The sequence below is a fragment of the Panthera leo genome, chromosome D3 (genome assembly GCF_018350215.1).
Source record: "Panthera leo isolate Ple1 chromosome D3, P.leo_Ple1_pat1.1, whole genome shotgun sequence".
NCBI classification, from domain to species: Eukaryota; Metazoa; Chordata; class Mammalia; order Carnivora; family Felidae; genus Panthera; species Panthera leo.
Window position 1 is genome coordinate 75,692,588 of NC_056690.1, and position 25,658 is coordinate 75,718,245.

A 25,658-nucleotide genomic window follows, 5' to 3' on the forward strand; every position below is an offset into this window, starting at 1 on the left:
AAGCTACAGTCTCATAAGTCAGAACTGTCAAATTACTAAAATTTCAGTCTTTACTTGGTCCTTTATAATGAGCTAATCATGTCCTCTATAAATATTTTTAACTGAGTTGTAGTGTTATAAGTTCTGGGAGACCAACAAAGAAATTGTTCTTTATTTTGTTTCTTCTTTCTGAGGCGGACCCTTATCATAGCTGTGTAGACCTCTAGGCAATGTAGTCTCATAGTGCTGAAAGGAGGAGGTTTAAAACAAGATGAACCAGACCAGGCCTCCGAAACCTGAATCCTGCCTGTGGGTGCCAGGCACAACTAACCCCATTTTGCATTTACAGATAAATAAATGATGGTTGGTAACTGTTGCCTCAAATTTGCATTTCAATGGCCTAGTAATGTCCCATCACTTACCTACTACTTCACAGGGATGTTAGTGATAAGGAATAATTAATGATTTGCTAACAAGATCAGATCTTTGATTATAATGTACAATAGATGTACAAATTCTATATTTAACTTTTATTTGCCTTTTAATTGCTATGGATTTCTGGGCCTGCTACTAGGTACTTTATCAGACTGAAGAAATGGTTCCTATAATCTCTTATCCTCAGACCCAGTGGACATTACAATGTATTTTCTCCAAAATAGAAAAGGCAGTCCATTTCCATTATATGTTGTAAATTGTTGCATTGCGATCCATTTTGGCTGCAGTTGTCAGTTCACTGGGACAGCATTCTGTGAGTTAAGAAAGAATAAAAATGGCAAGCAGGGGATTTACTAGTGTTTTCATGTTGAACAGTTTAAGTGGGGGGGAATACAATTGGCAAATGAAGAATTCTTCAGACTTGTAAGCACAGGAAAAGAATTTCGGGCCAAGAGGATGTAATGTATTAAGCCCAAGCTCATTTAAAATTCTGCTTCGTCTGACCAGCCGTCACATCACAGAGCAGTCTGCTCAGAATGTCTCCAGTGCCGGTTCTGTGACCTCCCAAAGCTTTCCTACAGCAGTTGGCTTGAGTGGAGCAGGCCGCTCTGCTTCTGGGAAGAGAAGAGTTCTGGGCAGTAGCAAGAGTCCTAAAATATTGATGTGACCACTCCTCAGGTATAGCAGTAGTATATAGTTCTATGCACTGCCATTCAAGCTGTTTTCATTGCCCAGAAATCATTACACTGAACCTATAGGTTGTCAATCAAGTTAATTTTGGTAACTGGAAAGTAGACTTTGCCTTTGTGGACATTTATATATAGGACATGTATGTATATATATTTATATAATGTGTTTTTTTAATGGATGTGAAAGGTTGAAAAGTTACTGCCTTTCATATTTAATGCACCCTTAAATCTTATATATGTAGTCACTCAAGTGCACAGAGATGGAAGCCTCATGTGATTATTCTCTTTAAATGCGTGTGTTGCTGGTGTAGTGATCCTAAGGACCGTGAAGTACCAAGTATTAGTTTGTATCACATGAAGCTGCCGTTCTTGAAGTCAGAGGCGATAAAATATTGTCAGTTTCACCTGGGTCAACCTAATGACTAGTAAAGTATCAACTCTGCTGTCCTATAGAAAAGCACCAGATTATTAAAGTAAATGGCCTAAGCTAGAACCCAAATTAACAACTGGACAAGAGACAAATGATTTTAAGGAAAATATAGCTAATGAGTAATTTATGACAGTCCTGTACCGTGGTGGCAGAAGTGAGGTGTGGTCCTCACCACCGTATTGGCAGAAAATACTTTGGTCCACAGATTTTTCACTCTCTGAACAATGTGTCTTATGCCTAGGATTATCTAGATCCTTGCACGTAAGTTATTGCACATTTGCTTACGTGGTTGCCTTCCTGACACACCTTCCAGGAGATTTTTATTTCTATACTCTTAGCTCCCTTTCTGACTTTTAAATATCAAGCTGCTTGCCCTTTAGTGGTATCGTATATTAGTGCCTGGGGTTCGTACTTGTATTTCACCTTGCTGACAGCCTTGCCTGGAAAGATGCTGTTGGGCAGTACCTCGTCCCCTTTTGAGGTTGTGTATTTTCTACTGGTCTACTTTTATCTCCTGCTATTTTCTAATGATGGGGGTCCCTGAGGTCTTTTATTTCTCTGAATGAAAGTGGAATCTGTTTGATATTATTTTTAATAATCTTCATTCTTGTTGTTAGGTGTATTTTGAGCAATGGCTAGTGAGTATCTAGGATCGTAAAAGAGTGACCAGTTGACATGTTTTTTCCATTTTTAATAGAAACTGACTTTTGGGTCGTTCTGTCATTTTCAAGGAAAGTACTGCCTTCTCACTGGTGATAAGCAGTCACTTTTTCCTATTATCCAGAAAGTAATTTATTTAAAATTTCTGATTGGCAGCTTGTCTGATTCAACCTTACCATGGTTCACAACGTATTTAAATTATAGCGCGCCGTCTACAGAACTCCTCTGTAATGATTCGTTGTTTTCCATTTAATGTGCAGCTAATGTAGTGTTTATAAGTTAATGGGTTGATAAACTTAGAGAACTCTTTTATCTTGAATATGAAAATGCAAAGACTAACTTTTAATGCAGCATTATTTTTCAAAACCTCAGCTATTAATGAAGCTATTAATTAGAAGTGTTTTGCCCTTAATCACTTCCAGACTTGGTACACCACATTCGCCTAACTTTTTGGGCAATTATGTGTTTTTCATGGACTTTTGATTCCAAGGTACTCTGTTGATTTTACCCGGAGCATTATATTTTTGCAAAACATGCTCATGTGGAAAGTAGAGATTGGCGGTTATTCCTGCCTTTCACATGTGGAAACGAAGATGAGTTCATTACTAGGAGAAAGGAATCCAGTGTGCGGAGTCTTTTGCTGTCAATTATAAAGTGACTATGTGAAGTTCATGTTTAAATGCCTTATCTCACTGAGGAAACTTTATTTTCACATATCCTTTTCTTTGGCTCTTTCCTTCAAAATTCTAGAATCTTTGTGGTGTGGTCATTTCTAAATGAATTATGAAATGTGTAAAATTTTTAACTTGTTTTATAAAACATTGAGAAGATTGGAAGGGATGAAGCAGGTTGAAATAAATATTAGGGCAAATATTATGAGTGCATAAAATTGACAGGAAGCTATTTACAAGTAGAGTAAGAAAGTATGTAGATATTCTCACAGATGTTGAAAGATAAGTATGGCTTAGAGAGCATGTAGAAGCCAGAACTTTGATGAAAAAAGACTGAAAGTTAAAATTAAGCCTAAAATCTAAGAAATACCTAAAGCAATTGAGAAACCTCTATGTTGTATTAATTCCCTTTTTGATTATAGATAGTTTTTAGAAGGTGGTATTAGAATTTCTGTTTTGTTTCTAACTACTCTCATTTTGACGGGTTTAGAAGTACAGATGTTAGTGGCCTAAGAACATATAATCTGAAACATGCAATCTATTCTCTATTTGGTGGTAACAATGCTACTTAAGATTTTATTTATATTTGTTAAGAAATCATACAATTGCTCAAATAAAACTAATCTGATGTGGACATACCTCTGTACATAATGATTCAGAATCCAGAAGCAATTTATATATTCATATATGTATATAAGATACCATAAACAAAGTAAAAAAAAGCAATAAAAATAACAGTAGTGGATTAAAAGAGAGAAACACATAAATTTGTTTTGATTCAAGAGTTCAAAATGATCCTGGGGGGGAGGGTGGGGGATACCACCACAAACTTCACAAACTTCAGTGTCACTTTTGAATGATGCAAGAGAATTAACTTATTTTGAAAATTGGTAAATAAAGGGAAATAAACATTTATCCTATGTTTTCTGTACAAATGTAACCTAGCATAATCAAATGGTTGATGAGAGAAATTCCTGTTTATAACTGTGTTCTAGCCAATAAATGAAGAAGGGATAATAGAGTATTACTGCTGTACCACCCTGATCAATTAATGGACCTGGGGAATCACTCCTATTTAACAACCCCCAAAAGGAGACAGCCAGACATTGTATACTTCTGGATGGAAGTACATAGCAACATTTAAGGAATAGTAAAGATAAAAATTCAAACCTGAATCTGTTCAGCCAGTTTATAGGACATACAGAGGCCAGGGGAACAGAGGAATGTAGGAATAATCAGCAGGACCCAGATTTTAGAAAATTCTGTGGGACGAAAGCACTGATTTCTTTCAGGAAAGCAGGGGTTGAGGGGCAACCTGTAAATTGAGATTTAAGAGATGTATTTGGATTGTAATTGGAGGAGACAAATGTAGATAAGTGAAGGAAAGGAAAAAGAAGGGGAGAGATAGGGAAGAAAGGGAGAGTTAGGGCAACAGAAAGAAAATCAATAAAATGTGAAGGCTGACCTTCTATATGATGATACGAAATTATAAGTCCCAATCTTTTAGACATATATACTGAAGTATTTGTAGATGAGATTTGCTGCAAAGTAATTCAAGCTGCTGGGGAAAGTGAGGGAGGGTACAGATGCAAACAAGATTGGCCAGGAGCTCCAAACTCTGGAAGCTGGATGATGGTTGCAACAAGCTTTACCATATTCTTCTTTGTGTATGTTTGAGATTTTACATAACAAACAAGATGTCTACCAGTGGAACTGGCTGCCCCACGAAGTGGTGAACTCCATGCCACCTGACTGCATTCTGAATCTGTAGATCTCCATGAGGCCACGAATTTAAGTTTTCATTAAGCTCATCAGGTGATCCCAAACACCAGGATTGGATACCTCTGTGCCAGACCATCTTTGAAGTCTTATCTAATTCTGAGCTTTCTAAGTCTGGTATTCCTTGGAATGGTGTGAGCAAGATGTGCTCTAGAAACTCAGGGACACAGTGGTTGGAGGGACTAGCAAAGCTTGGTAAATAAAGGAAAACTGAGACCTTGAAACGTAGTTAAAATGTGGATGGTGGAGTGTGAATCAAGTCCATTCATTCATTCCACAAATATTTTCAATGCCTCCTCCATGCCAGACAGTGTGCCAAATGCTTGTGATCAAAACAGTAATGATGATCAGCTTGAACGTCATTTGTTATGGAGATCTTGTGTTTACCGTAGAGGCAGTGCTGGTCTTTGAGGACTGGAGCTTTGGCTTCTGAATGGGCTGTACCCATTCTTGCTCTTTACCGTAAAGTAAGCCACACAACGTCTCTGAGCCTCTGTTTTCTGATCTATCATAATGAGGTTGGACCATTCCAGCTCTTGACTTTTATAAAAATATGATAGGTGAAAATATTTTTGCGCTATAGCTTTTGCTGTGTATGTGGACGGTGTGGTCTGTGGCACTGATTTTTGTTAACCCTATCAATACCCACGAAATTTGCTTGTCACTGGGGTGGGTGAGGGTATTTTCTCTTTTTCCTGACTCTGTAATATAGTCCTGTGAACACATATTTAAGCTAGCTTAATGAGATTCTCTCCATAAACTGAAACAGGTCTGATCTTAAGCTCATTTACTGTCTGAGAACAGAATTGATCTTGCCTTCACATTTGATTCATCCTCTATAGATTTTGAGAGGAAGAAAAATAGCATTGCTAGCCTAGTTTAACTAGGCCGGAGTTACCAGGGAAAAGGCTGGAAAACCAGTGTTACAATACTTGTTTGCCCTTGTCTGTCTTCTTGTTGTGTGTTAATACATGCAGATCATTCGGATAAGCAATTCAGTGCTCCTTGAGGGCTCTGCCAGTTAAGGCTCTTCACTTTCCATACACGTTAAAATGATTAAGCGCTTGCTCGATTGTCATGAACCCAATTTATGGTTTCTGGGATTACCATCTGAGAAATAATATGGTGTGTTTCATTTGCAATATTAAATATAAAATCCTTTGCAGATATCATCTTAAGCCTGGACTATGGCATAGCCTATTATTTTTAACTAACTGTTGTGTAGAATATAATGGACAGAATAGGGGATTTCATGTCAGGTAAACCCTGTTTTAGCATTATTCACAGTACGATCTGGAATAACTTATTTAAGGTTTCTGAGATGCGGTTTTCCTCTTCTTCAAAATTGAAACTAATATATTCCTCTCAGGGCTATTTTCAGAATTAAATGAAATCCCACAGGTAAAGCATTCAGGTAAAGCATGCCACCCACCAGGCAGCAAATATAATTTCCCTTCTTCCTTCTTTCCTTCCCTTCCCTTCGTTCGTTCGTTCGTTCGTTCATTTTACTGGTTTTCCTTACTGTTTGGTAAAATGCTTTATGTTACATATTTTTAAAAGGAGTAAGCGTCCCAGTAGTTTTCCTCTTTTAAAAAAGTCCATTTTGGGGGCGCCTCGGTGGCTCAGTCATTTAAGCACCAGACTCTTGATTTGGGCACAGGTCCCGATCTCACGGTTTGTGAGTTTGAGTTCTGCATCAGGCTCTGCACTGACAGTGCGGAGCCTGCTTGGGATTCTGTCTCCCTCTCTCTCTGCTCCTCCCCTGCTTGTGTGCTTGCACACCCTCTCTCTCTTCTGTCTCTCAAAATAAATAAGCTTTTAAACAGTCCATTTTGAAGTCTTAGGATAGTATACAAGAAAATATCTGCGACTGAGGAAAATAAGTAACAATATCTATATAATCCGGAAGATGGAGAAGAATTTATCAAGAGCCTGCCCCTAGCCTACATGTTAGGCATGATGCATGTTCTATCATTTAATATTCCTGTCAACTCAAGAAATAGGTCTTTTCTCCATCTCTTTTTGTATCATTAGATGAGGAAACTAATTACGTGAGATCAAACTGTTATCATATTGTAGGTGTAGGATTAGAATCCAGATCTTCCTTCTTAGCTCTTTACTACTCTCCATGGATTTTTCAGTCACGGGAAGGCGGGGGGGGGGGGGGGGGTGACTTTGGCCTCCTGACTGGAAGTGGGAGGGGCAAAGTGTGGAGTGGGGTAACACATCTGAATTACGTGAGGACATTTTTTTTTTTTAATGTTTTATTTATTTTTGAGACAGAGACAGAGCATGAGCAGGGGAGGGGCAGAGAGAGAGGGAGACACAGAACCCGAAGCAGGCTCCAGGCTCCAAGCTGTCAGCACAGAGCCTGACGCGGGGCTCGAACTCACGAACCGTGAGATCATGACCTGAGCTGAAGTCGGACGCTTAACCGACTGAGCCACCCAGGCGCCCCACGTGAGGACATTTTCAAGCGATATTTATGGCACTCTGTTTCCCTCCAATTTTGCTACCCTCATTCTGTCTGTCACAGTAAGACATTTCATAATATGTCATATTCTGCAAGTATGTTGGGAGAGAAAAAAGATTGAACACTATTGTCCTGTGACATACTGCTTAGATAAGAAATTGTATAAATAATTGCACCGAATTAAATCCATACAGGGATGTAAAGTCTTGAAAATATTTTGACCACCTTATTTTTCTTTATTGCTCCTAGACAGTTTAGAAGTATTTGGACATGTTTATATGTTCTCAGTATAATAGAAGTAAGTACTATAGTATATATTTTTTTCAGGTTGCACTTAGCGGTCACTGACAATAAAATAACAGAAAAATGTATTTCTTATTTTGGTTTGCAAAATACCTCTTGGTTCATCTTTTATTGAACATGAAGACTGGTTTATAGTGCTTTTCAATCTAAATTTAATTATGCAAAAGAATTAACTAAGGAAAATTAAGCCATATATAGCTGTTTTATAAATTTATTAAAAAGCTGTATTGAGGGGGGGGGGGGGATATGAAAACCGCACACTGCCCAATAAGGTGTGAGGAAGCTAATTGCTTCCTGGCCCTCTCGAAATTACTCAGCCTGAAAAAAGAGAGCACATATTGATTTACTGTATAGTAAATGCCCCACGTCTCTCCTCCTCTAACACCCAGACACTTACCACGCACACACACCCAGCAGCAGTGCCATGGGCCTGCCTACCTGACCACTTCCACCGTCCAGCTTCCGTGATAACAGAATCAGGATGGAACGTTTTCTTCCTTTGTAAAAGGAAATGGCATACAATTGTCAAAGTGTGCAAAATGAATGGCAGCGTAGCCATTGTATGTATGTATTTGAATGTATGTATCTGCTTTTAAGCTCAAGAGAAAGACGAGTTTCCAAAGGAAAAATACGTATTTCCTGAGAATGTGGTCTCCCTTAATCTAATCTGTTTCTTTGCATACACTAGTATCAGTTAATCTGTTTATATGCATTATAACATTAGAAGCAATGTCAAAACTTAGCCTATTTGACAAATTTGGGGAGGTTCTTACAAAGATGGTGCAAGTTCCCGTTGTATTCTCCAGCACGTTCTTTTGCTTTATTTTGGAGATGATCCACTAATTGAGAGAATGGGCATTTTATTCATATTTTTATGTTATGTTTTAACTCCTGCGTAAGTTCTGTCCTGCTAGTTGTGACTTTTCTATAAACATCTGGTTTCCTTTTCAACATAGACTTTGAAATGCTGGTTTTGATTGTCCCAAAGCCAAATCAGTAAAATTAGTGAGAAGTTTAAAAAAAAAAAAAATCTTACAAACTGCTCCGAAGGACAATCTGTGATTATTCATGTAAATATATGTATTTTAGAAGTGCAATAACGTGTGTTTCTTTTTTGTCTTAATATAAATTATTAGCTATGACTTTTAATTGTGATCTTGGTTGCTTCGATACCGTAGGAATTCATTGTCTTATGGTATCTTGCACTTTATCTTGAAAGGGTCAGAGCATCTGTATTTGCAGAAGGAAGAGTATTTTGTTGATTAGAGTGATTTTCCTTTGTCTCATTTTTGTTACTTAATAATTGCAAAGTGGTTTTTTTTTTTTTTTATTTTGCTACTTAATAATTGCTAAGTGGTACACACACACACACACACACACACACACCCAAATATCTCTTTGGAAATATATTTGCCTTCTCTCTTTTTTGCCATTAATATCTATTCCTCAAAGAACTGTTTCCGCTTTTCATGACGCTCCGTTGATGCCTCTCTTGTAAGTCTACCAGCACGCCTTTCGTCCCAGGATTCGGATGCAGGTCTAGCTCGCTGCTCTAGACAGCCTGCTGTTTACTGCTGGCGAGCTCCCATTAACATAGCCACCACTCCTGGGCTGGATAATGGACTCAAAGGTTAAGAGCAGAGGATCTCAACAGCTCCAATCAGCAGGGCTTTTCCAGGGCTAATTACCTCTTTACTGCGCTGACTCTAATGTGACATGTTTATTGCCTTAACTAACAACTCATTAGCTTAGTTGATGTTTTTGTCAATATTAATTCGTTCATTTAAGCCAAGTCAAAGCTTAAACAAAGATGTCCAGACTGAGAAACGGGCAGCAGAGTGACTTTTGTTTGCTCATCTTTTTTACCTCCCTTACTCAACTTCAATAAAAGAAATGTGTAGAAAGGAAACATTTAGACTGTTTGCATTGAGAATGTTGGTATTTGTTGATTTGCTTGCATGTAAAACGATTCTGAATTTATTTTTCTTCATGGTTACGCTAGCCTTCATCTCACAGTTTACTTAATATTTAGTGTCCACTGAGGACAACTATTTCTCATCTTTGACTCCGTGTCTGAAGAGCTAACATGCAGCCGTTCCTTGTTCCAGTTGAATGTCTTGCTGTGGTTATTAGAAAAGAGATCAAGTACCCATGCACATGATTTCCATTTCCACTAAGCTACTTACAAAATTATGTTGAGATTTATCTTGTAATGACTGCTAACTTACTTAGCCTGCGTGAATTAGTTAGAGAGAGTATGCAATTATGAAGTTATCGTGAAGCATTGCAGTTGTTTGCCATACTTTTGGTTCACATTAATGGTATTTTGGGGGAAATGTCATTGTTTAAATTTCATGTAGTTCGTAATAACTAAATTCTAAAAGCCCTAGAGTAGTGCAGGTGGGTAAAATAATTGAACGTGAGCCTTTGATCGAGTAGTAAGTCAATTCCTTTGGAAAGGTACATCAGCATCTTCAGAACCCTGTAACCCATCTGGCGAGCCCCTCTCACAGGATGTTTAATGGCGTACAGATGCGCAGAAAGTGTTATGATGATTCCCGATGAGACATGAATGAAGCCGCAGCGTTAGGGGGGTTTCATCTCTGGAAAGACCCGTCTCTGCTTTGAAGGTCAGAGACTCACTCTGATTGGTTGCTTCCTGGAGGTGATCAGGTCCAGAGAAGGCTGATAAAGCTTTCTGTGGAACGTGTTGAGAATTGCATGTCATAAACCAGACATACTCCTATCTGTCTCATCCATTGTCAGTATCTATAGCAGGTAACATGGACACCACATGATCAGTACTTTTAAGAAATCGCTGTTACAGGAAATAAAAATACTTTATTTTTAAATAAATCAAATTTATAATCGTATACATTCTGCACTAAATACCGTGATTATATTTACCTTCCTGCTTTCTCAGCCACCATTTTTTCCTTTTTTTTCCTGAATCTGCTTCAGTCAGGCTTTTCTGACTTTAACGCTACTGAAATTTCTTCAGTAAGATAACCCGTGACTTACATGTTGCCAAAGGCAGTAAGCAATTCTTGGCTCTTGTCTCTGTCTCTTGGTAGAATATAATTCCAGCTACATTGAAACCTGCAACTCTGCTTGTCCTTTCCTGTTTCTCCCACCTTGTTAGCCGCTGGTTCTCAGTCTTGATTTCCCCCCCGTCTTTCCATCCTGCGAAGGTGCCTGTGCACCTGCACTCACTCTCTAGGTATTATTTCCAGTCCCATGGCTTCAATGCATGTGTATGTGGACGATTTTGAAATTTTTATTTTTAGCCCTGGTTTCTACACCAGTCTCCAGACTCCTATATTCAACAGTTGATCTGAAATCTTCCTTCAGATGTTTGACATGTACCTCAGATTAGAAATGCCCGAAACTAAAATTTGGATTACCGCTCCTGCTTCAAAACCAAAAAAAACCCTCCTCCTCTTCTGTTAACTAATTTTAATGAGTGTCACCATCATCCACATAGTTGTTCATGCCCAAATGCCTGGAATCAGTTTTACTACTTTTTTTGTTTATTTAAAAAAATTTTTTTAATGTTGATTTATTTTTGAGAGAGAGAGAGAGCACGAATAGGGGAGGGGCAGAAAGAGAGGGAGACACAGAATCTGAAGCAGGCTCCAGGCTCTGAGCGGTCAGCACAGAGCCCGACGCAGGGCTTGAACTCACCAACCCCAAGAGCATGACCTGAGCCGAAGTTGGCACTTTACTGACTGAGCCACCCAAGTGCCCCAGTTTTACTTATTGTCTTTCCATCATATATTCACATCCAATCCCTAAATGAATCCTGTCTGCTCTATCTTCTAAAAAATTTTCTTAATCCAAAATTTACATAGTTCTCATACTCTGTCACTACTGTTTTAGTCCAAGCCATCATTATCTCTTGCTTGAACCATTGTAAGAACCTCCCAGTTGGCCTCCCTAATGTTACCCTTTGCCTGCAACCCACCCCAGTCTATTCTGTACACAGCACACAGATACTTTCTGAATGATGGCAGGTCATGTCACTGTCCTACCCGAAACTTCCATACATTTCTCATAACACTTAACCCCCTAGGGAAAAGGCCTGTGTGACTGATCCATCCATGGCTGCCTTTTTGATTTCATGTCCTTCCACTCTTGTCCTTATTCACTGCCGTCTAACTACTCTGGACTTTTTACTGGCCCTTAGGGATCCCTACTTACCTCAGGGCCTTTTGTGCTGTTCCCTCAGCCTGGAATGCTTCTCCCACAGATGCCCACATGCTTCTCTTTCATTTCACTTAGGTCTTTGTTCAAATGTCACCTTCTACAGAGTACTTTCCTCTCTATCACTTTCTAGGCTCTTACCCTTGCTTTATTTTTCTTCCTGACTTAGTACCACTTGACATATCTATTTGTTTATTTGGTCTTTATGTCCCAGCTAGAACGTAAGCTTTGTGAGAGCATAGAATTTGTTGACCTGTGCTTAAAAACAGTGCCTGGAGGAGGGGGGCTCCTTGGGTTAAGCCTTCAACTTTGGCTCAGGTCCTGATCTGAGTTTGTGAGTTCGAGTCCCACATCAGGCTCTGTGCTGACAGCGCCAGGGCCTGGAGCCTGCTTCGGATTCTGTGTCTCCCTCTCTCTCTGCCCCTCCCCCGCTCACACTCTGCCTCTCTCTCACTCTCAAAAATAAATAAACATTAAAATAATTAAAAAAAAACAGTGCCTGGGACGTAACAGGCACCAGTAAATATTGGATGCATAAAGGATCACTTAGCTAGTAAGATGCTGAAGCTAGAACTTAAACCCTGGTGTCCTTTTGCCTCTTACCCAACTGCCCACCCACTCGTTCATGCTGTTTAACCATCCTACACCTTTTGGGAACAGGACATAGAAGTATTTGGATCATTTAAAGATTCCCTACATTAATGGATTTTTTTTTTTTACTTCTTTGGTATCATAAACACTTGCTTCTATTATTTTACTTCTTTATTGCTGACCCTCAGAGTGTCTGAAAATCAGCACTTTTTACATTTCTGAGGCAGAATAAGGTTATTTGCAATAAGTCATAACTTTCTGATTATAGGAAGGTAAGACTCCCTAATTTTAGCCTGCCATCCAAAATATATTAAATACGAAGAGCCAACATGAGATTAAATGTCATTGTATGATACAACTTAATTTGAAATTCAGTAAAACCGAAAAAAATGAACTTTGAATCAAAGATTATTTGGATTTTATTGTCGTGTGATTATAGGACAAGAAACAGCAAATTATGTTGAAATAGGACTGTTTTGATAAAACCGATAGTAAATTAATGAGTTCTTAAATATCTTTGTTAAACTGTCTCCTAATTTAATAGTTACTTTATGGTTTTTATTAAATGACAAGTTTTTGTGCAATATAGGATGTAAAAAGTTTAACAGTTTCTAATAACTGCATTAATACAAGGCATGTAGTTATAGAAGTGTTTGCTAATTAACCCATATCTATGAATAAGGCACACTACATTGGAATTATTTTTAATTAAATCAAGTTTCTGTATAAAGCAAAGGAATAGAATTCCAGATGGCACTCTGCCATCGTTGTTCTTTGATGGACATTAACAAGTGGGAAAAGGCTTCCTTTACTTGGTTACACTTTGAAATAAGTGGCCAATCATTATTAATTCATTTTGCACTCATTGTAATGGCATAAATCATCATAAATTCATTTGGTTTAAAGTGCATATAATGTGTTCTCCCATAGGAGTTTCCTTGTAATTGAACTATTAATTAATGCATTTTTTTAATATGACCTTTTTTTCCCTCCTCTGTTATACAGAGCCAAGGGTGGTTAATGGCCATTTCTTCATTCATGATATTTTTTAAGTAAGAGGAACAAGTTTGTTCTAACTAGGCCTGTTGACTGGCTGGACTCGTCTAGGAAGGGCCAGAGCCCAAGAAAACGGTTATGTATATCAACTACCAGTGGGATACTAGTAATAATTATGAAGGTTCTACAAGAACTCTTTGAAAAATTCTGTGAAATGCTATGGTTTTGTAATAATTCCCGTAAGAAAATTTCATTCTCTCTTGATAAATATGGCATGATGCTGGCTTCTGTTGGCATTTCCAGTTCTCGAAACTCCCTGTGGCCTCTGGTTTTCTGACAGCATTGGCTGCCATAAAACCCAGGTTCCATTGGCCCGCAGCAAGGAGGCACTCCATAATGGAGGTCTCCTGTCCCTTTGTTATGCAGTGTCCTTCCACATTTCCTTCCTTCAGTCCCTTCACTTATCCAGTGCTGTTTCCTTCTTCATTCAGGCTATAATGGTTGCTTAGAAGGCTTGTAAGAGCTCATTCTAGAATCTGCCTATGAGGTAGCCACAGGATTCTTGTGAGGTCTTCATGCTTCAAGGGAGGCATGGGAGGAAAAATATAGCCTCTCCTTGAAGGAAATAAAAAGTACAAATAGAAAGCTAGGGAAAAAAAATCAAGTTTACAACTTTTTAAGTGATTCTTTCTTATTTAGTGCTATTTCAGCCCAAATAGAAACTGCAAAAAACAAAACTACTACATGATTTGTGTTCACATCATGAATATATGTTACCAAGATCTATGGGTTGTATGAAAATAAAGGTTTGAATTTGTGTTAAAAGTGTTGTGTTGGTGTATATAACTGGCAGTTGACTGTGTGTGTGTGTGTGTGTGTGTGTGTAAGTGAAGAAAAGCAGCCTATCTAATAGACTGCGGAGAACTCAAGGCACCACTATTATCAGGTTGATAGAAATGAAAGAGGGGGGAAAAAAGTAAAATAACATAAAATTATTATTTACTATCAAATGGTGCTTAAAATAATATCCAGTGTTTATTTGCTTATAGAAATATATAACTACAGGGGCACCTGGGTGGCTCAGTCAGTTAAGCATCTGACTTCGGCTCAGGTCATGATCTGACAAGTTTGTGAGTTCGAGACCCGCGTTGGGTTCTGTGCTGACAGCTTGGAGCCCGGAGCCTGCTTCAAGTTCTGTTTCTCCCTCTTTCTGCCCCTTCCTCTCTCATGCTCTGCCTGTCTCTCTCAAAAATAAATAAACGTTAAAAAAAATTTTTTTAAAGAAATATAGGACCACAGTTTTTTATAGTTAATAAAGTGTTTTCATATAATAGGCATTCCATAAATGTGGGGTGTATTGATAAAGTAAATCTACATTTTGTAATAAGGATGAATAAATGCTCCAGAAGACAAATTCATTATTACCTAAGTAATAGCATTCGTGTGTGTGTGTGTGTGTGTGTGTGTGTGTGTGTGTGTGTGTGTGTGTGTGATGGCTTATATGTTAATCTTTGAAAGAGTAGTCAGCATTACCAGCCAGATACTACAAAAATGTTTTGAATTGGCAGTTTGCCTTGGTCAATTCATGATGGGGCAATATTCATCTTGCCAAAGCAACAAGTTGGCCATGGTCTAACACTGTCAGCTTTTTAGCCACAGGTTTGTAGGCTTGATTTTGCTCTATCTTTTCTCATTTTTAGTGTTTTGCTGTTACAGCAAAGCATAAATATTTTCTTGCAGCTTTGGTCTTATGTAGCACTTTTAAAAAACAGTAAGATTAAACTTGGAACACTTTTTTAAAAAAATGCTTGAGATAAAAAGCTTGAAATAAAATAGCTCTAATATATGAGCTATTATTACTCTTGACTGCACGACCACAGAAATCAAACCTTCAGAGGGTCTAAGTTAGTTGTGATTTATCTAATGCTGTATTTGAGCACTTTCTGCTTTTCAAAGGGTTTTATTTTGATTTGTTTTCCACCGTCTGCATTTTTGGTAGTTCATTTGTACTTTTGGCTACACATACATGGTGGGGGCGGTTGGGGGGGGCATGGTGATGGTGTGCTACAAGCCGAACTCAAACTATGAAGCTTTCGCAGTATCTGTACCATTTACCTATCTTTGAGTGAGAAAAACTAGTAATTTGAAAAATGGACATTGAATATGGTCCCAGAACAATGCCAAATTCTATCCTGTAACCAAGTGAATGAGGAGCCTCTGGGTACTCCCGGTTAAGAGCCAGAGACCTGTAATAGAAATCTGAGTCGGGATACTTACAGTGGAGGAAGGTGCCCAGGATAGTACATTCATTACAAATGGCATTTGTTTCCAAATTTCAGGTATCATGGGCCAGTAAAATGTCCAAAAATGAAACTTGAGAGTATATAACAGTGTTTTACATTTTTTATTTTGCTCACTAGAGCCATTAAAAACTAGTACTATCTTCATTTTTAAAAAATCTTTTATTCACCAAAAAAAGAAAAATAGTAAGAACATAATCTTAGAATAAGCACTCCTTTAAACTGAAAAAATTTAGCTTTATGAAAAAGACTTAACTACATTGTTTATGTTTCTGCCATTTCACCATAGAGCCGTGGAAACTTTGCCACAGCCCAGCATAGGTTTGTAGCAGACTCTTGGAAATTTCTGATCGGTGCATAATTTTGCTGACTGTGCTGGGCACATACAGGGTAAAGTAATTCTCAGTGTGTGCCAAAACAACAATTTTTTCATGATAACTGAATGTAAAGCATGGTGTTAAGCCTTGTGCCAAACAAAAGTATTTTCAAAAAATCTCATATAGTGCGGGGAACTCATTTAGCAGATGTTAAAAGTCAATAAAATAAAAATAAATAAATAGAATTAGATAAACTGCAGCTAATAAAATAAATGCCAAAAGATGCTATATTGTTATTAAACGTATGAGTAGTAATTGCTATGTATCTATTAAGATTTGTTTATCTTAGAGGGAAAGAGTGAGTGCGTGTTGGGGAGGGGCAGAGAGAGGGAGACAGAGGATCCATAGCAGGCTCCTTGCTGTGAGCGCAGAGCCCTGCGAGGCTCAAACTCAAGAATTGTGAGATCATGACCTGAGCCGAAATCAAGAGTTGGCTGTTTAGCCAACTGAGCCACCCAGGCACCCCTAATTGCTATATTGAAAAGGATTTCATTCTAAGGTAAGCAGAGAATTCTAGGGTAGGGGAATCACTAGCCACCTTCTCCAGGCGATTCTCCCCTTCCATGTGAACAGAACCCCTGTATCATTGAAGGTGGCAAAGTTGTCAGCTAATGAATTACATTTCTTGTGCTTCCTTGAAACTAGGAGAACCGGTGTGTGGTATAATTCTGACCAGTGAGATGTAACCAGACGTTAAAAAAGAGGCTCGACTTAACTGGCACAAGTCCTTTTGCTCTTTCAGAATTCTGCCACTTCCTGCCTAGAAGGTGGATGCTATGCTAGATGTGCAGTAGACCATTTTGTGACCATGAGGCAACTGAGTTAGAGCCAAGACAACTGCAGGCATCTTGGTGTGGCTATATTTAGCTGTTGAACCAGTGACGGCCACCTTCTGATTGTATGAGGAGCAGCAGCTGAAATTATGCCTTAATTCGGAAGGAGGAGGAGATTGATCATAAGGGATATAGTTTTGAATCCATAGTTGGATAGAACATCATGAATAAAATGCTGTCGTAAAGACACAAGTTGTGTTCAGACCTGTGTACTGGCCCCATTACACATGCATGGCCTGGGCTCCAGAGGCCTGGACTCCTTACCCAGGCCTGCAGCTAACCACTTGCCTTCTACAGTTCTCTGTTATCTCACCTGAAGCATAGGAATCGATGCTATTTTTCTAAAGTCCTTTCGATTTGAAAATTCCGTGATTCTAATTAATCTATCTGGCTGGGAATGAGTAGATCAGAATTAACAGGCAATAGGTCTTGCCCCTTTCTAATCACAACACAACCCAAATATTGATCTTTCTAAAATGAAAATCTAATCAAACCTCTCCTTTGCTTAAAACTTTCCGGTGGTCCCCCATTGTCACCAGAATAAACAGACTCCTAGCATGGCGTATGAAGCTCTTTGTCATTGGGCTCTAATAACCTGTCCTGCCTTGTGTCTCACTGTTCTGTTTCATCCACCTTGCCCTCTTTTCTCCCTTGCCCATCACCTCAACCTCTCCCTTCTCCCCCAACACAATTTCCAACCAATTAAACCCTGTGTAATCCCTTTATCTGGTTGTGTTCTCTCTCATTTCCTGGTCTTTAGACATGTTCTTCTCTGTCTTGCTATCATCCTCTCCTTTGAGTGGCTAACTACTACTTATTCTTTGGGTGTGGGTATGGAAATCCCCTTTCCCTAGAAGCTTTTTCATACCTATAAAATGGGGTTAGGTGCCTGTCTTAAGTTCTGTCTTTTTCTTTCTTTCTTTTTTTTTTTTTTTTTTTTAATGTTTGTTTATTTTTGAGAGAGAGAGAGAAGGCCCAAGTAGGGGAGGGGCAAAGAGAGGGGACAGAGGATCTGAAGCGGGCTCCACACTGACAGCTGAGAGCCCGATGTAGGGCTCGAACTCACGAACTGTGAGATCACGACCTGAGCCAGAGTCAGACACTTAACCGGCCCTAAGTTCTGTTTTGACACCTTGTCCTTATAAGTCTTCTAACACTATTCAGAATATATTCAAATTACCTGTTTGCTCACCTGTCTCCTGAACTGGAATGAACTTCCTTGAGGAAAAGAACTCAGTCTTACTTCCTTTTGTTTCCCCAGTGTTTATAGTGACACTATAGTTATCACATAACTGAATCTTTGGATGGAGAGGCTGGGACCAAATTACAGAAAGCCTTGAATGAGTGTCAGTCTAGTTTGTTGAACTTTTTAATACTGCCACTAGAGTGCCTTTTATGAGGGAATCAGTCACGATGGCAGATAAAAGCTTCATTCTCCACCTTGCTTACTCAGTGAGGCACTGTGGAACAGTGGAACATCTACATAAAATACATACGTATTTTTGTGCAAAATTAGATTGCATCTCATACAGATTAAAATACATCCGTTATTGGGTACCACCGGTTTAAGGAAAATTCTGAGAGATAAAAGTTAAAATTCATAATATTGTCATGAGACTTTTTTCTGTCAAAAAGGAAGATACTATCAGTGTCTTAATTTTAGCTTTTTATCACCTTGGTCCATGTTGCAGAGTGGCTCTCTTATGGAATCATAGATCAGATAAACCCTCAATTACAGAGTGCAATATGAGTTGGAAAAGGAATAAATTTATCTATCCCTTTTTGTTATCGTAACAACCATTTTTTGAAGTCTCGTTCCTTAATATCAGAAAGAATATATGATTAGGAAATTTGAAGTCTTAGGCATCCGAGGTTATTCCTTGAGAACATCAGTGTCATTATTCCTGGTAGCATTAAAGTCATAAGCATCTTATTAATCAACAAGGCTAGAAATCAGAAGGTTTAACTTGAAAACTGTCTTCATCTTATCTTATTTACAGGTTTTGCTTGGAATAAGTTGTCAAGACAGATGTGGAGTTTTAACTTTTTCTGCCTTTGTAATTCCAAAACAGACCAAAATAATCATACTCCAGTTAATAAATTTAAATTTTTTTTAATGTTTATTTTTGAGAGGGGGAGAGAGAGAGAGACAGAGACAGAGTGTGAGCGGAGCGGGGGGGGGGGGGGGGGCTGCAGAGAGAGAGGGAGACAGAGAATCCAAAACAGGCTCCAGGCTCTGAGCTGTCAGCACAGAGCCCGACGCGGGGCTCGAACTCACGGACCGCGAGATCATGACCTGAGCACAAGTCGGACACTTAACTGACTGAGCCACCCAGGTGCCCCTGTATTTACTAGATTTAAAATGTGTGTGTTAAATAGGCCATTTTCCTCTCTCCTTCTCCTGGTGCACACATGGCCTGCCAGACCTGTGGGGATCTTGGCTTTGTGTTACCCAGAGATGGTGATTTGAACGAAAGAAGAGATGCTGTATGAGAATTTTACTGACAAGATCACTGAATGAAATGGAAAGTGATTTACAGGAAGGGGTGACAGAGCTGTAGGGAACCTGCATTTCCTGCTGACCTGGGCATCCTCACTGTGAAGGTAGATCACACTTTGCGGGGGAGGCAAATACCCTGGGGGGCCATTGCAAGGCCAGGGATGTTTGGAAGTACGCTTACTGATTCTCCCTTTTCTGTCGTTTCGTTGGAAGGTAAGTGATCACATCCTTTATGCTGTCCTTCCTACTTTGTCAGAAAAATGATGGAAAATCTCAAGAAATCGGCCACTTAACGGTTTACTTTGCTCTCAGGATAAAATTGTCAGAGTGGCGAGGCAGCTGTCTCCAGAGTTCCCATACACAGGCTGCAAGAAATCAGCAAGGTCCCTAGTATTGCCAGAATGCTCCTGCCTGTAATGAATACAGAGATAGTGGAGTGCCGTTAAGGAAGATGATGATTGAAATGCTATAAAACATTGTACTTAAGAAACCTTCCTTCCCCTTCACAACATTGCTCACCAAGGATACACCTTCAGGGAGCCCTGTCCCTTATGGGGAAGCCGTGGCTACGTGTGCTTCAGGATGTCTGCAGAGAACAGCAGTGGGGGGTTCTCTGCAGCTCTTACAACTTCCTAGAAGTAAAGAGTAACAGAAAAGTGGTGGATTTCTTAACATTTTGAAATAATCTGACAGACTGGGGCCGGGAGCTGCATTAGAAAGGTACATGCGGTAAAGACAGATATATTTACACTTTAGGTTCATAATGTGTGCAAAGTACTGCGCTTGGTGGTTTGGGAGATACAAAGTTACGTGAAACATAGTTCTTACCCTCAAGGAGCAACAAACTTGATGCAGAAAAGGGACATGGCTTATATTGTAAAAAATAGCATGTGGCAAGGGATGCGTAGGTGCTAGCATGAAAATAGAGACCAGTGGGCCACCTTTTTTTAAAGGAGTTTATATTTTAATCATCCACAAAACTTGAAGCTTTACATATGGCATCTACATGGCTAAATGTGAGAGTAAAATTTGCAAATACATGTATAAATGAAGTCATGCATTTCAGGATGTTTCCTCCAGGAGGCTCTCCATATATAAGTACCTTTTCAGCTTATGGCATGAGTTGTTAACCCAAGGCCCATGGTCTCCTTGAAATTCTTCTGCAGAATTTGGTGGCTGTGTATATGCATTGTATGTAGTTTTCTGGGGAAAAGACTGATGGTTTTCAACAGATTCTGAAAAGGTCCTGTGGCAGAAGATATTTTGAGCCAGCAATAACAAAGTGCATTCTCAGACTCTTACCTGGGCTTTACAGCTTCGTTCACTTCATCTCATCTCTGTTGCAATCCATTCTCCTTGAACAATTGGCTAGAACAGGGGCACCTGGGTAGCTTAGTCGGTTAAGCATCTGACTCTTGGTTTCGACTCAGGTCATGATCTCACAGTCTATGAGATCAAGCCCCACATCGAGCTCTGTGCTGACAGCATGGAGCCTGCTTACAATTCTCTTCCGCCCTCTCTGCCTGCCCCCCACTCTTCTCTGTCTCTCTCTCTCTCTTTCAAAATAAATAAACTTAAAAAAAAATTGGCTAGAGCATAAACACGAGTAAATGTTTTTATTTGTTGAATGCATCAAAGTTTATAAGCCATGCTCTTAATTTTGAGAACAGACAAGCTGAATGTGCTGTTTGTGATGAGCCCTGACTGCCGTTTGTGGAGTGCCCCCGGGTGCTGGGTGCCAGGCAGGACACCTTGCACGCCTTCATTCATTTAACACCCGGGCGCTTCGTGAAGGATAGCTGTTCTTACCCCCATTTTACAGACTAGGAAGATGAAGCTCATGAGTACTGTCCTCAGCCCTTAGTAAGATATGAAACTCTGGTGACTCCCCTGTCTGAAATCTGAAGCATGTGTACCCCTTAACCCGTCGGCTCTGCGGTGCTATGACTTGTAAACTGTTCTGTTCCTTCCCCTCAAGAAACAGACAACCTCTTCTGAATTGCAGCTTGCTCTTCGCCACCCGGGTTGCAAGCTTAATGGCCCTTAGGCGTATGTATACAAATCGTTGGTGTTTTCTTCAACATAAAAAAGTACATGTCAATTAAAATCTAGATCATTTCATCAGATTTCAAAGTAATATTGAACTTTTAATTTGTTTACCAAACTCGCGTGAAGAATTTACCACATACCTGGCCTCACTGTACTGGACCAGTAGAGTAGAATGTGGAGAAACATAGATGCTTGTGGGGGAGACTTTTTACAACTACCCCTCTCCCTTCTCCATCCCTCATCCCTGCTGGTAAGCATCAGCTGTGATGAGAAGTGCGACTGACAGAAGCAGTTGACATGTGAACTCTTAGGTGCAGAAGAGTGATGAGTACCGCATAACATCATTTGAAGCCATCTCCAATTTGTGCAGTGCTGGGTAGGGAAAAACCTTGTTAGGAAGTTAGGGTGCCTGATATGTTTCGAAATGATATATACTTATTCATACGTAATTATTATGTAACCAAAGCCCTTTAGAACATGGTATGAAATACTGTAGCCTAGCTTATTTGTTTAAAGTATGTGGCCGGGAGCACCTGGGTGGCTCAGTCGGTTAAGCGTCCGACTTCAGCTCAGGTCATGATCTCGCGGTCCGTGGGTTCGAGCCCCACGTCGGGCTCTGTGCTGACAGCTCAGAGCCTGGAGCCTGTTTCAGATTCTGTGTCTCCCTCTTTCTCTGACCCTCCCCTGTTCATGCTCTCTCTTTCTGTCTCAAAAGTAAATAAAGGTTAAAAAGATAAAAAATAAAAATAAAGTATGTGGCTGAAGAAACTGTAAACTTGGGGTCTTTTAATAATCTTAATGTTCAAAACCCCTTTTCAGTTAAAAAAAAAAAAAAGAAAGAGAAATCCAACATGGTTTACATTTTGAAAATACGCTTCAAAGAAAACATCACCAAAGTAAAATTTCTCTATTGCTCTGTCTTTTATTTTGTAATTTCAGGTAAGGCGCTGACATTTCTACTGTTGCAGCCCCCAAGCCCCAAACTGCCCCCCCACAGCACGATCCGAAGAACAGCCATTGATCTGATTGGCCGTGGCTTCACAGTCTGGGAGCCTTACATGGACGTGTCTGCAGTCCTCATGGGGCTTCTCGAACTTTGTGCTGATGCCGAGAAACAGCTCGCCAAGTACGTGCTCAATCCCAGTTAATACGGACGGGTTTTGTTTGTGTTTTGTTGGTTGGTGTTTCGTTTGTTTATTTCTGTTGGAGGTCATTGATGGCCCTTGATAGAGTGTGCATTTTTAATAGACAAAAAAAAAAAAAAAAAAAAAAAAACAATAGACAAACATCTCTATATATGAAATGTTGGTTATAGACCATGAAAGGGAAGTATATTTCTATAATTTGGGCACAGTTGGGATTTAGCATTGATTGATTGATCTATGACATAGTTTTTCAATTATGCTTATTGGGCCTTTTATATATAACATTACATATTATTACCTAGTAGTAGTGTAAACATGTCACTTAGAAGGAAAATTATGTTTATACTTGCTCAGAAATGTTTTACTTATAATAGAATACATGGACATAGTTTGGGGAGTTACCCTTCATACTCACAGTGATTTTTTAAAATAAAATTTATTTATGGGCACCTGGGTGGCTCAGCAGGTTCAAGTCATGATCTTGCGGTTCGTGGGTTCAGGCCCTGCATCGGGTTCTGTGCTGACCGCTCAGAGCCTGGGGCCTGCTTCGGATTCTGTCTCCCTCTCTCTCTACCCCTTGCCCACTCGTGTGCACGTGCATGTGCACTCTCTTTCTCTTTCTCTCTCAAAAATAAATATTAAAACTTTTTTTAAAAAAATGCAGTGTATTTATTTATTGAGAGAGAGAGAGAGAGAGAGAGCGCACATGCGAGTGGGGAAGAGGCAGAGAGAGGGAGAAAGAGAGGATCCCAAGCAGGCTCCCTGCTGTCAGCACAGAGCCCAGCATGGTACTCTATCTCATGAACTGTGAGATCATGAGCTGAGCCAAAATCAAGAGTCGGACACTTAGCTGACTGAACCACCCAGGTGCCCCTCATAGTGATTTTTAAAATCACGCTTTTTAAGGCTTCCCTTGCGCACAGGATATGACTGACCATAGGAGGTTGCAGAGATGAGGGTCCTGGGAAAGGCAGATGAGTTGAGGGAGCCACTAAAGTCAGTAGGAAACTGTTGGTAGCCAAGTGGCCAAGAATGATGGGAAGGGGCTTGGGGGTGGTGATAGAGGTTCATCTTGACTAATTCCCCAGAGGAAGGTGTTTGTTTTTGTTTCTTTTCAGTATAGCCATCTTAGCTGGTGGGAATTCCTAGTCAGGAATCCTTGAACTGGCCCAGGTGCCTCTCTAAATGCAAATGTTGTCACCTCTTTGATTTTTCTCAATGGGCATTTCATTCTTATCTTTGTTAACCTTGGAAAAATCTAGAAATCTCTGCCCTTTTCATCATGGTTGTCTTTCTCATAGCCCACGGTTTCCTTATGACCCAGCATGGCTTTGGGCCTGTAGTCTTTCTGCTGGCTGCACTAGGCTCGGAAAGTGGAGACCGAAGAAGCTAGTAGAGGCTGGACTGTGGCTTTGCCTGCAGATTGGGTATTCCTGGCCCCGAGTCCCAAGATGGGTTGGTAGGAGAAGGAATTTCTCCAGGCAACTGCCTGCCCCCCCAACTTCCTGTCATACAACCACACTTCTAAACATCACCTCTGTGTCTCCCTAGCTGTACGCTCTTCGGTAGGTCACTTCACCTCTTAACCTCGGTTCCGTCTACAAGTTGGGGTTAGGTAAGCACCTGCCTCATAAGGTTGATATTAAGTGTGTTTGTATTTGCAGAGTGCTTAAAAGAGTACGTAGCACATGTTAAAAGGTTGAATGGATGTTCCCAACAGGTGGTAGTGTCAGTGGTGACGCCATCCATTGTCATTGTTTTGATGTTCCACAGACCAAGAGCAGCTCATTTCTAGAATGAATAATTGACATAATGACAGCCAGCATAGGTTTTGGATACAGGAGGCCTGCAGTTCTTGATTGACTTTAAGAATTAGGAAGAAAGTGAGCCTGTGAGTTGGAAGCAATAGTAAGAGGCAGCTGGCCTTTGTGCAAAGCCCAGAACATATTTCCAACCCTTCGCTGTCCCCCTTGGCTGCAGGTGCCCTGTACAGCCTCCAAGGAGTCTAGAATTTTGTTTTGACCTAATTTTATAGCCTATTTTCAAGGCTGATCTAAACACAATTTCAACAGTGTGCAGTCTTGTTTTGTTGCCTGGGAGAAGTAATGGGCTTTATTTTAGACATAGTATTTAAAATTTGCTTTGTTTTGTTTTTAAATCCGTGTACACAAAGTTTCTATCAGCAAACATAAAGATGTGCTGTGTTTTATCTACATGTAGTATGTCCACAGACACAAATACTTTAGCGCTTCAGTACGTAATTTAAATCTTGCTATTACATCCTTTTCTGTCATGAAGATTAGTATAACTCTCTATACACAGCTCTGAATAAATGAATGTATCAGCATGTAGCCTTGAGGAGTCCAATGTAATTTTCATCATGATAAATTGCATAATAAGCAAGAAAATGTTTGCTTATTAATCTATAACAAGATTTAGATTGAAAATGGCCTGTTCCATCCATGAATACTTGGTACAGGCTGTGGAAGGACCGAGATGGGGCAGAATGGAGCAGGGACATGCACAGGGGGGACCCGCATGATGCCGGCCTCCTGGGCCACCCTTTTGTGCCTGATTTGCTGTGTACATCCTAACGGTGCTCAGCTACCTTGCTTCTGACTGCGATGTTACACATGCTTTATGAGGAAGCTTTTATGGTAGGCTTGTGCTTTTTTAAAATTCCAGTTCACGTTAATTGAAAAAGAAAAAAAAAATACACAACGCTTCCCTCTTGATTCCCATTCTTGTGAGTTTGTGAGGGAGGAGACTGAGGACGGTGGCTAGTCCAGGCTGCTGCCTAGTTCTGGAGACCACAGATGATAGCAGAGTTTCTTTCTTCCTCTCTCTCCCACATACTGACATCCTCTGTCAGAGATGATTTCTGAGAGGTCTCCTGCAAGACTATGGGTGGCCCCATTGATAGGGCATTTTTCCAAAATTCAAATGACTTTCTTTTAGAGATAGAACTGAGAATTTTCCATCTTTGAAATAAAAATAAAACCAGTTGGTTTCTAATATTTTCAAATATTTCACCAAACCTTAAACTGTGTTAAGTAAGCAAGCTTTTACTGAGTAGTTGATATTCGGAAGGGACAGTATGGGGTATTGTATAGTTACAAAGTTGCATCAAACAAAGATCCCGTCTCCAAGGCACTTGCTGTCCGAAGGAAGGGTAAGATGTGTCTGGAGGTAATCACAGATGGGAAGTGAGAAGCAGTGTGAAAGGTATGGACGCCCAGAGCATT

At 39.8% G+C, this 25,658-nt stretch overlaps 1 protein-coding gene across 10 annotated transcripts in view; it reads left to right on the top strand.

The window, feature by feature from the left end:
* WDR7 (WD repeat domain 7) overlaps nucleotides 1–25,658 on the top strand; it is a 354,022-nt gene that overhangs the window by 221,273 nt on the left and 107,091 nt on the right. For all 10 annotated transcript variants that reach the window (XM_042910255.1, XM_042910254.1, XM_042910263.1 and 7 more), the window contains one exon: nucleotides 22,208–22,394. In XM_042910255.1, coding sequence (XP_042766189.1) covers nucleotides 22,208–22,394 — 187 coding nt within the window. The remainder of the gene's footprint in view (nucleotides 1–22,207; nucleotides 22,395–25,658) is intronic.